The 9,965-nt window shown below is 35.5% G+C and overlaps 1 protein-coding gene across 2 annotated transcripts in view; it reads left to right on the plus strand.

Moving 5' to 3' along the window:
• The window catches only part of AKAP6 (A-kinase anchoring protein 6), a 256,747-nt gene extending 247,162 nt beyond the window's left edge, over positions 1 to 9,585 (plus strand). Inside the window, exons 13-15 of one of the 2 annotated variants that reach the window (XM_058807157.1) lie at positions 122 to 3,179; positions 3,294 to 3,588; positions 8,671 to 9,585. In XM_058807157.1, coding sequence (XP_058663140.1) covers positions 122 to 3,179; positions 3,294 to 3,547 — 3,312 coding nt within the window. In that variant the 3' untranslated portion in view covers positions 3,548 to 3,588; positions 8,671 to 9,585. Of the gene's footprint in view, positions 1 to 121; positions 3,589 to 8,670 lie in introns of both variants that reach the window. The other variant, XM_058807155.1, reaches the window with a different exon arrangement.
• The last annotated feature ends 380 nt before the right edge of the window (positions 9,586 to 9,965 follow it).

Below are 9,965 nucleotides of genomic sequence, written 5' to 3' on the forward strand. Positions count from 1 at the left end.
GCCTATTAGTGATCATTGTTCCAAAAATGCACTTTACTTCCATTAACTTACATGATTTTAGTGGGAGCACATTTAAAGTACAGCTGTAAATATTTTTAATCTTTGACTTTTTCTTTTACAGGAGCCTCTAAATGTTATTGATCCCAGTTTGATGGATCTAAATGGTCCAAGTGAAGATGCACTAGAATGGGATGAAACTGACATAAGTAATAAGCTCATCAGTATTCATGAAGACTTAAGTGATCCTGATCAGGAGCTCAGCAAGGATGATCTAAACCAGAAACCTGCCCCAGAAGAATGTGGTGATAATGATGTGAATGAGGATGAAAATATCAGTAATCATGGAATTCCTCTTTATTGTCCCAACATTACTTCCCCTCCAAATCCTCACATCTATCAGGTCTATAGTCTTCATAATGTTGAATTATCAGAAAAAAAACATATCCCTTTTTTGAAAAAAACATCCAGACTCTCCAGTGTAATGCAGTCTAACATTTTAAACAAAAGTCTCAGTAAAGATTCATCATTTTCATCTACCAAATCCCTGCCAGATCTGATAGGAGGTACCACATTGGCAAAACCATATAACTGCATGTATCAGAGTGGGAACATAAGCAGGCATTCTGAGAGTGAGAGTGGGATAGTGAGTGAATGTGATACAGAAACTACAAATAATTCAGAAATTTTTTTGCTAAATGATATTGAAAGCAGTCAGAGTAATCCTGAAATTGGGCATGTGGAAATCCAAGTGGAAAATGTAATAAAACCAAAACTAAAGCAAGATGAAGAAGATCATACTAGTCTTTCAGATGATTTCCAGTTGGCTCCTTCTGTATGCTGTGGAAGTGAAAATGATGAGGATTTGGACAGCATTACTATGTCCAACCCTGGTTGTCCAGAAGAATTGCAAGGAAAACATGATGTGTTTACATTTTATGATTATTCATATCTTCAAGGCTCCAAATTCAAATTACCAGTGATAATGAAACAATCACAGATTGAAAAAACACATACAGAGGGTAGTTTGTTTCATGACTTTTGTTTTGACAAAATATCTGGTAAATCCGAACATAAGTCAGGAGAGTCACAACCAGATGGGTTTATTCATGATCATACTCTGGCAAGTATCTGTGGAGAATCAGATCCCAGTTCTGGTAAATCTGTAGAAACTGTAAAAAAATTACCTGTTACAGAGAATACAAGACAGGTTTCCACTTTATCTCATAGTTCTTCTTTAGAATCTCTGTCGGTAGTAGGTGATTTGTTCAGCTCAGGTATTTTTAAAAGTGGAGATGGTCTTCAGCGAAGTGCCTCTTTGGAGAGCTGGCTGACTTCCTACAAAAGCAACGAAGATCTTTTCAGTCACCATGGCTCTGGAGACATAAGTGCAAGCAGTGATTCTGTTGGAGAGCTCAGTAAAAGGACATTAGATCTTCTGAATCGCTTAGAGAATATCCAGAGTCCTTCAGATCAAAAAATAAAGCGCAGCATCTCTGATATGACACTCCAAAGTAGCTCTCAAAAAATGTCTTTTACTGGACAGCTGTCTCTAGATATTGCATCTTCAATCAATGAGGATTCAGCAGCTTCTCTCACTGAACTCAGCAGCAGCGAGGATCTTTCTCTTTGCTCTGAAGACATTGTACTACACAGAAATAAAATACCAGATTCAAATGCATCATTTAGGAAACATCTTAATAGATCTGTAGCTGATGAGAGTGATGTCAATGTCAGCATGATTGTTAATGTCTCCTGCACTTCTGCTTGTACTGATGATGAAGATGACAGTGATTTGCTTTCAAGTTCCACCCTTACCTTAACTGAGGAAGAGCTAGGTATCAAAGATGAAGATGACGACTCCAGTATAGCAACTGATGAGGACATTTATGAAGAATGCAATTTAATTTCAGGACTTGATTATATAAAAAATGAGCTCCAAACCTGGATTAGACCAAAATTTTCCTTGACAAGGGAGAAAAGAAAAAGTAACCTCAGTGATGAAATTCAGCGCAGTAAAGAAGTTAGTAATGAGACATCAAAAGCCACAGATACATTAAGCATTGAAACACTGTTGAATGGTTCAGTGCAGAAAATATCAGAAAATAATGGCAATAGTAAGAATATACCATGTGATCGTGGAAAAGGGACAAAGAGTCACCCAGTGAAAGACATCTCTCAGGTTGTGAAGGATCAGCTTGTGGATGATATGGAAAATGGCAATGTCGAAAATACTCTTGGCAGCCAAAAGGAAGGTCTTGTTAGTGTCACAGCAACCCCCAAAACTCATGCATCACTTGATGTCAGAGAAGCTGAAAATGAGTGTGGTGTCTGTGAAGCATTTACAGACAGTTCAGATGATTCACATATGGATGGCAAGGAGACTGTTCTTTCTTCAGCTGGATCCAGGAACCCTCCAAGAGAATGTCAAAGTCATCTTCAGCCTGATCATCACTCTGTTGCTTCCTCTCCTGCAAAAAAGCCTTGCCTTGAATCTTCCTCAGAAATTAATTCTGTAGTCATACAAGATACAGCTTTACAGCCATCCTTACCTAGTGGTCAACAACATAGAATAAATGCTACTGAAAAATTTCCTGATTGCTGTGCTGCCTTGAAATCCAGTGAAGCAGAATGCAACTCATCAGCCAATGGTTTTGATATGTGCTGTAACTGTGAATCTGCTGATTTTGATAAAAAAACCATGGAAGATGGCTCAGTACACAATTTTGTCAGGGAGATAATAGACATGGCATCAACAGCTTTGAAAAGTAAGTCACAACCTGAATGTGAGTCATCTGCTCCAGCTTCATTAGCACAGATCAAGGAAAAAGTGTTAGAACACTCTCACAGACCCATCCAGTTAAGAAAAGGGGACTTCTATTCTTATCTTTCACTTTCTTCTCATGATAGTGACTGTGGAGAAGTAATCAAATACATCGAGGAAAAGAGCAGCACTCCTGTGCCACTGGACTTCACGGATGAGAGAGAAGATATTGAATGCTTCTTTGAAGCCTGTCCTGAGGAAGAACGGGTTGAGCAGCAGCAACAGTCTATTTCTAATGGTTCTCCTGAAGCACAAGTTGAGCAGCAGCAACCTATTTCTAACCCTATTTCTGAAACATCTGCAGAGTCACTAGGTGAAGTGACTCCAGAGTCATTAGAGTTAAAAACTTCTTCTGAAGGTAGGGATTTATCTTTCTTATGTGGGGATGACAATGATATAAATATTCCAAATACTAACAAAAAATGTACATCAAGTAATTCAAAAAATGCTGATGATAATTTGCTGTTTTCAGATGGACGAAATGAAAGTTTGGAAAAGAATTCTCCAGAGGTTAGCGCTAAAAAGAGTAGTGCAGGAAAATCACCTGGAACGGAAAATAAAAAAGGATGTGTTGCTGCTTCTGAAGAGGCCTCAGGTACAGAGTTTCAGATAAAGCCTGGCCATTCACAGAAAAAGGATGGTTCACAACAGAACAGAAAAACTCTTACTTGTGAAGAAAATCTCCTCAAACTTCATAAGGAAAGACATATAAATATGCACAGATAGAATGTAACCCTCTCCAGGTACATAGATTATTCTAAAAACAGGTATGTACTCTACAAGTTGCACTTTTTTTTTTTTACTTTTTTTTTTACTTTTCTTTTTTAACTTTTTTTTTTGTACAATGGAAGGACATGAATCATCAGCCAGGGCTTCTGTTTCATGATAGTGCTATGTCATTTGTTTTGATTACACTATAATCCCAGTTTACATGCCACTAGTCAACAAATGCAGTGAATACGAATTGCTTTTTGCCCTTTGGCTTTGCACTGTCTGGAGCTGCTCCCTTCTGGAACAAGTCTGCTATCTTGCAGAACCTGGGAATTCCTCCAACATAATATATCAGTTTCCATTCCCTCCTCAGCCGAGGGAACCAGAAACCATTCCTGCTCATTGATGCCTTTCTCTGCAGGCATCTGGTCTTAGGAGGGGTTCAAAAGCGCTTGATAAAGCTAAACTTCCAGTTCTACAAGAACTAGTTTGTTTGACTAGTGAGTTGAAGTTCTACAATATTTCTAGACAAACCATGAAGAATGGCTAAGCAGACTGGAGAATAGAGAGATAATAAGTAATCTCCTGATGCCAGTTAACCATTATTTTAATTCAGTAAGCCATTATTAAGAACAGAATTATTACAACATAGCACTAGGCCAAAAGCTGAGGTTTCCAAAACCACAAATCTTTACAACATCATCAAAGTATATAATGTGAGGGTAATGGAGATGGAAATTCATGACTGTCCAGTACCCAGCAGTACTGCAACCTTGTAAGCATTTTGAAATATGAATAAGATGATGGAACCTAAGGCAGAAAGGTGGTCCTGATCTCTACCAGTGTTTGAAAGTGGTTCAGATCTGGAATTTCTGACCTCACATAAATGTTGAACAATTGCTGCACATTTAATTTCGGAAGAGGATCTACAAAACCACTTTTGGGTCAGTTCCTAGCATTCATCACTGCTGTTTTCAGTCTCACTAGTTTGGTGACCCAAAAGCCAGCACAGCTCTATCAAATGCCATTAGTCTTTGGAAACACTCCTCCAGCAGACCACAGCCAGAACAGCAACTCCAAATGCCAATCCAATTCCAAGTGCTGCTGCTTGCCAGAAGGTGTAGCAAGGGAATTTACTATAAAAAACAAGGCTAAGCATGGGACAGATTTCCTTGAGGAGTTCTTGAGTCTCCACCTCTGGAGATTTTCAAAATTCAAGTGGACATGGCCCTGAATAATCTTTTCTACCTTTGAAAACAGCCTTCCTTTTAACAGGAGGTTGGACCAGTTGATGTTCAAGTTTCCTTCCAACCTAAATTATGCTATGATTCCAAGATGTTGGCAGGATAAAAGGCTGTTATTCATCACTGCCCATGGAAAACATTAATACTCTCCTATGGCAAACTATGTAGCTGTAGCAGAGGATCACATATGATTTGTACAAAATAGATTTATTTGCTGCTCTTAGAGATCTAACTTTCTCATTTTTTGATTTTGTTATGTTATATTTGTAAGCTTTGGGCTTTCCATTTATTGGTGGTTTACCCAGCATTCCCACAGTCACATATATATTTCTAGCAAAGCCTTTAGGTTATGACAGCAATAGTCTACAGCTTGCTGCTATCTCAACACATCTCTGTTTGACTAATGCATTATCTTGGAAACATCATAGCAAAGAGGATATGTCTGGAATGTTTTTGAAATAGGCCATCATGACCTGCTGATTGCCAATTAGGTTAATACTTGGACACATCCAAACAACCGGAGAAGCAATGGAGATGAACTACGAATTGCAAAACTCATAGATAATTCTATGTATTCTAGAATTAAATTAAATTGATTATGTGTATGTAGAAGTCTCTATTTGGAAATTGAGATGATGACAAAAGTCTGAGATTTTTAACTGAAACTGATATAAATATAAGCTTTCCAAGTTATTGTTTTGCTAGTTTTCTCATTTTTTCACTCATTTTTATAATATTATTTTGAGGAAGAATATGTGCTGTAGTGAGTGTGTTTTTATCCTTGTTCTCATTCTTTCACTGATAATGACGTCTTTTCAATTTGTTAGTACTTTTGCTCTGAGGATCTCAAAATACTGCATAAACTTACCTCACTCTTCAGAACTTTATAGTTATTTGCATGGTAGCCAGATTTTTTTTTCCATAAGACTGGAAATGAAAATATGCAGTTTGTGTGAGTTCAAAGATTGGACACAGAGGATAGGTTTAATAAAAAACGCCCCACAATGCAATAAAATATAATGCAAAATCTGGATACAACAACTTAATAGGGTTATGTTATAGCTTTCACTTTTGCCCAGGAGCTGACAAATTATTTTCAGAGAACAAAGCTCTTCACACTACATTCCCACTTTTTAAATGTAGGAAGATACACTAGTTCTTAACTTGTACATATAGCATTACTTCCATGGAAACTATGTACTGTATTATTCCCAGTAGTAAAGTTCTAGAATACATATAGTTTATCTCTGACACACCAAAAATGAAAATACGAGCTGCTAGGTTTGGTTTCACTAAAGTCTGAGCTCCCTTCCCCCATCCACAAGCTTGATGCTTTAACTTCATCTCTCATGCTATGGGGAATGAATTACAGAAGCAATCTATCCTAATTTGTTAACTTATTCAAATAACAGTTATTATACTTAACTATGCTAAAGATTATCTTTTTGGTGGCAGATTGTTTATTTTTTGATGAGGCTAATTACTGATTTTCCAAAGGTAATTTACATTTATTACTAATACATCTTTTAAAATGTGACAGATAAATGTTGTTCCCATAAGTGTATTATGAAAAAAGTTACTATTTAAAAACACATTATTTAATTTGAAAGATAAATGGCAAACACCATTATTTTTCCTGAAACACCTGTGCTGTAAGCTCATTTAAATGTGTAATTCCATGTGTAGCTGCAATACTTAGAAAAAAAATCTATACTATATGTGTACCTTAAAAGCATACTGAGAATTCAAAGCTGAAAAAGACATGCTTTCAAATGTGGGTTGATTTTGTACTTTTTTAGTATTTACCCTGGCTTTACAGGGGAATAAAACTAATAGTGAATAAATAGTTTTATCAAATAGTGAATGAATAGTTTTGTCAAATGTTGCAGTCCTGTTGTTTAACAGTGTGCTACACAAAAAAAAAAAAAAAAAGAAAAAAAAGAAAAAAAAAAGACCATTGTGGAAAAATTATTATAATTCTGTGGGCAGATTCGAAAATCTCTCTGACAGCACTGACTACTCCTTCACATGAGCTGACACAGAGTTCTTCAACAAAGGTGCTCATAAAGCTGCACTGATTTTATTTCTCAATTAGGGGTCACCTTGAAAGATCTATCTGTACATGAGATCATGTGATCTTCTGCTGCCACTGTGACCCATGACTCACCAATGGGATGGGAACTTTTAGTTACAAATTCAATATGCATAGAGATCAATACATTTAGGACATCTATGTGTTCTACCCAAAGTCTTTTCTAGAGGATGCCTTGGAATTCTGTGTGTAATCTGTTAGTTCTTACAAGTAAATAAAAGCTATTTCCTTACTTCTGTATTTTAAATTTAAGTTTTAACTTAATTTAGGGGAAAAATAATTTACTTGCACTTAAGAAAACAAAATTGATTTTATCTGACAGTGCTGCAATATTAGATAGAATATTCTGCCACTTACTATCACCAGGAGAAACCCAGCACTGGTGCTCAAAGCGTCTGACTGTTATTTCCTGCTCAGCAATAGATATTTTGTATGACATTTTCCTTTCTTGTCTCATTTTTTTAGCAACAAAGTAATGAGAATAATAATAAGTGAGACCTATGAAGAATAGCCTATTTATGTAAAAGTATTTTGAGATCCACAGATAAAAGACGATACATAACTGCAAAGGACTGTTGGTTATTTATTTCCTACAGGAGGAAAAACCCCACATTTACTTCATAGTTAGTATATAACAATTTACTTTTAGAGACTGGAACTACAATAATAATCTAAATCTTTGCTTAATTTTTTTTTCTAGAGATTTTTATAGGGAAGTAAATAATATAAAGTTTCTTTATAGAGTTTAAAGCAGTCTTGACTTTTTAGCTCCTTACAGTACCTGACTTTAAAAAAGCTAAATAAACAGAGAGTCTTGTATTGAAATTTATGAATTACATAATTTTTGAAAAATCCATCAGTGAGACTTTTCTTACTCATGTCAGAATTGTAGAAACCTTTGATACAATCTGCCACTTTATTCAGATCAGTTCTTCATTAATATCTAAACAGACAGTTGAGCTTTTCAATATTTTCAAGTAAGAGTATTTCTTGTATAAATGGGGAAGGATGTGGTCAGTTACAACAAAGAAGATCAAAGGAGATGGTAACTGGATAGATCCAGATATTCCTGCTTAACTTGGAAGGCACATAATGCATGTCTGGAGTGCCTCCTAGGAAATGCCTATGAGATGTACTTTGCACTAATCTTTGAGCTGTATTCTGACAGTTATTTCTTCATAATTCTCATCATAAGCCCATGCTCTTTGCTGAATAGTTTTACCATAAACTCTGAGCTGGATAATTCTATAGTAGGCAAATTTAACTCATTGCTGGTACTAGAAGTGTATAAATAGTTATTTACAATTTTAAAATGCAGGGATGATACTGACAATTCTATTCACAGACCACTTCTGTGACAGTCTTTTCCTCTTCTCCATTGAAGTCTCACTATGTATGTTTGCACAAATATTAAAGTAATTGTTAGATAGATCTTTTTGTTGCTTGACTTTTGAAAGTTTCCATGTTTCCATTGGTTGGTGCACTTCTGTGTGCTGGAGGTAAGTTCACAGGTAACGATGAGGATATGATCCAGGGAAAAGGTCCAATGTGATGAACACCCTTGTTTCTTTAGAAGCAAAGTCTTTATGAAAATCAGTGACTTTTCTACATCAATTAATTTTTTCACATTTACTTGTACCTCAGGCTGTTAAAAGTAATTTTTTGCCTACTGTATGCTTCTGCATTAAAGACTCTGGCATGTGACCATTTAATGGCTATATATTATTGTTCTGGAAGACCTATGTTTTGCAAATAAAATTTCATTTTCTGTAACCTACTATTACTTTTCTGTTTCCTTTTAGAAACTTGGCTGCAATTCAGGTGCAGGTTCATCCTGTAAACCCTGGGATGACCTCCAATTCCATTGTATCACTGCCCTTCATTAAACTGACTCCCAAGATAATTCTTTTTTCCAAATGTGGTTTGTCCATGTTGGCTTTGTGGTCAGGCTGCATATGCTAGTCCTATTTCAGTGATCATTTTATTTTGTAGCAAGGCCATTTGCCTTCATATGGATTCCTCTCCCAAGCTACCTCTAATGACCTCCCCTTCCTAAATTGGATGCTCCTGTACTACTTACCACTGGTTCTGTTCTTTAAAGTACTATAGAATTCACAGTCAGTCTGGTTCATCTTTTCAGAGTTGTACCTGTCAGTACTCTTCTATTTTATGTATCAAATTTAATATTTATCTGTATAATGCATAAGTTTATTGAAACTATTTTGCTTTTAAAGTGACTATTTTGTTGGATGGCAGCAAAAAGAAGTCATTGGTCCTCCTGATTCAATACATCTAAAAATTAAGCAATTTAAATAAATGGCATTTTATTTATTTAATTTAAAAATTTAATCTATGCAACACTTCAAGAAACAACTACATAGTGTTGTATATTAGAAACTGTTGACATTCTACTGAATTAAGTATAACATTTTGGGTTTTTATGCTTCTTGAGGTGGTAATGAGAAAAAAGTTTTTAAAAAATGTGTGCCTTGCTGTATTTCTTATACCATTTATTAAAAAGCTGCTTTCACAGTAAAATTATGTTGGTTTGAAAGGAGGAAATAGCAAGGTTAAGATGTGTGAATAATTTCTGTATATATGTATAACCAACTGCAAACATTGATGTATAATGACAGTATAAAATGCTTTCATGTTTGTGATGTCCAGTGATGTGGAAATTATAAGCCTTAAAACCATTAGATTGCATGGTAATTAGAATTGGCACAATAAACATAGTTTATTGGGGAAAAAAAAAAGCAGAATTGGTGATCTGTTTTACCTGCGTTCCAAGCAATGCTTTATCAAAATTCCAAAGAATATGGTTTTCTTTGCAAATATTCCTTAGAGATATACAACTCTTTAACTGGTGAAGATTTGTATTGTCTAACTCACAGGTAAAGAACTTTGTCTTTAAACATTCTATAGGTCTTTTGGGCCAAACAAGGAGATACAAATGTTCAGTATCTCATACAGTATTTTATAGCAGACCTTTTAATTGTTCATCAGCAACAGTTTGTTGTCCAATTCTTAAAATTTCATTCATTTACATAATCATATTGAATGAGTTCTATCTAGATGCTCTAGCAGTTGGCTGTTT

This window comes from Ammospiza caudacuta, chromosome 6, assembly GCF_027887145.1.
Source record: "Ammospiza caudacuta isolate bAmmCau1 chromosome 6, bAmmCau1.pri, whole genome shotgun sequence".
Lineage (NCBI taxonomy): Eukaryota > Metazoa > Chordata > Aves > Passeriformes > Passerellidae > Ammospiza > Ammospiza caudacuta.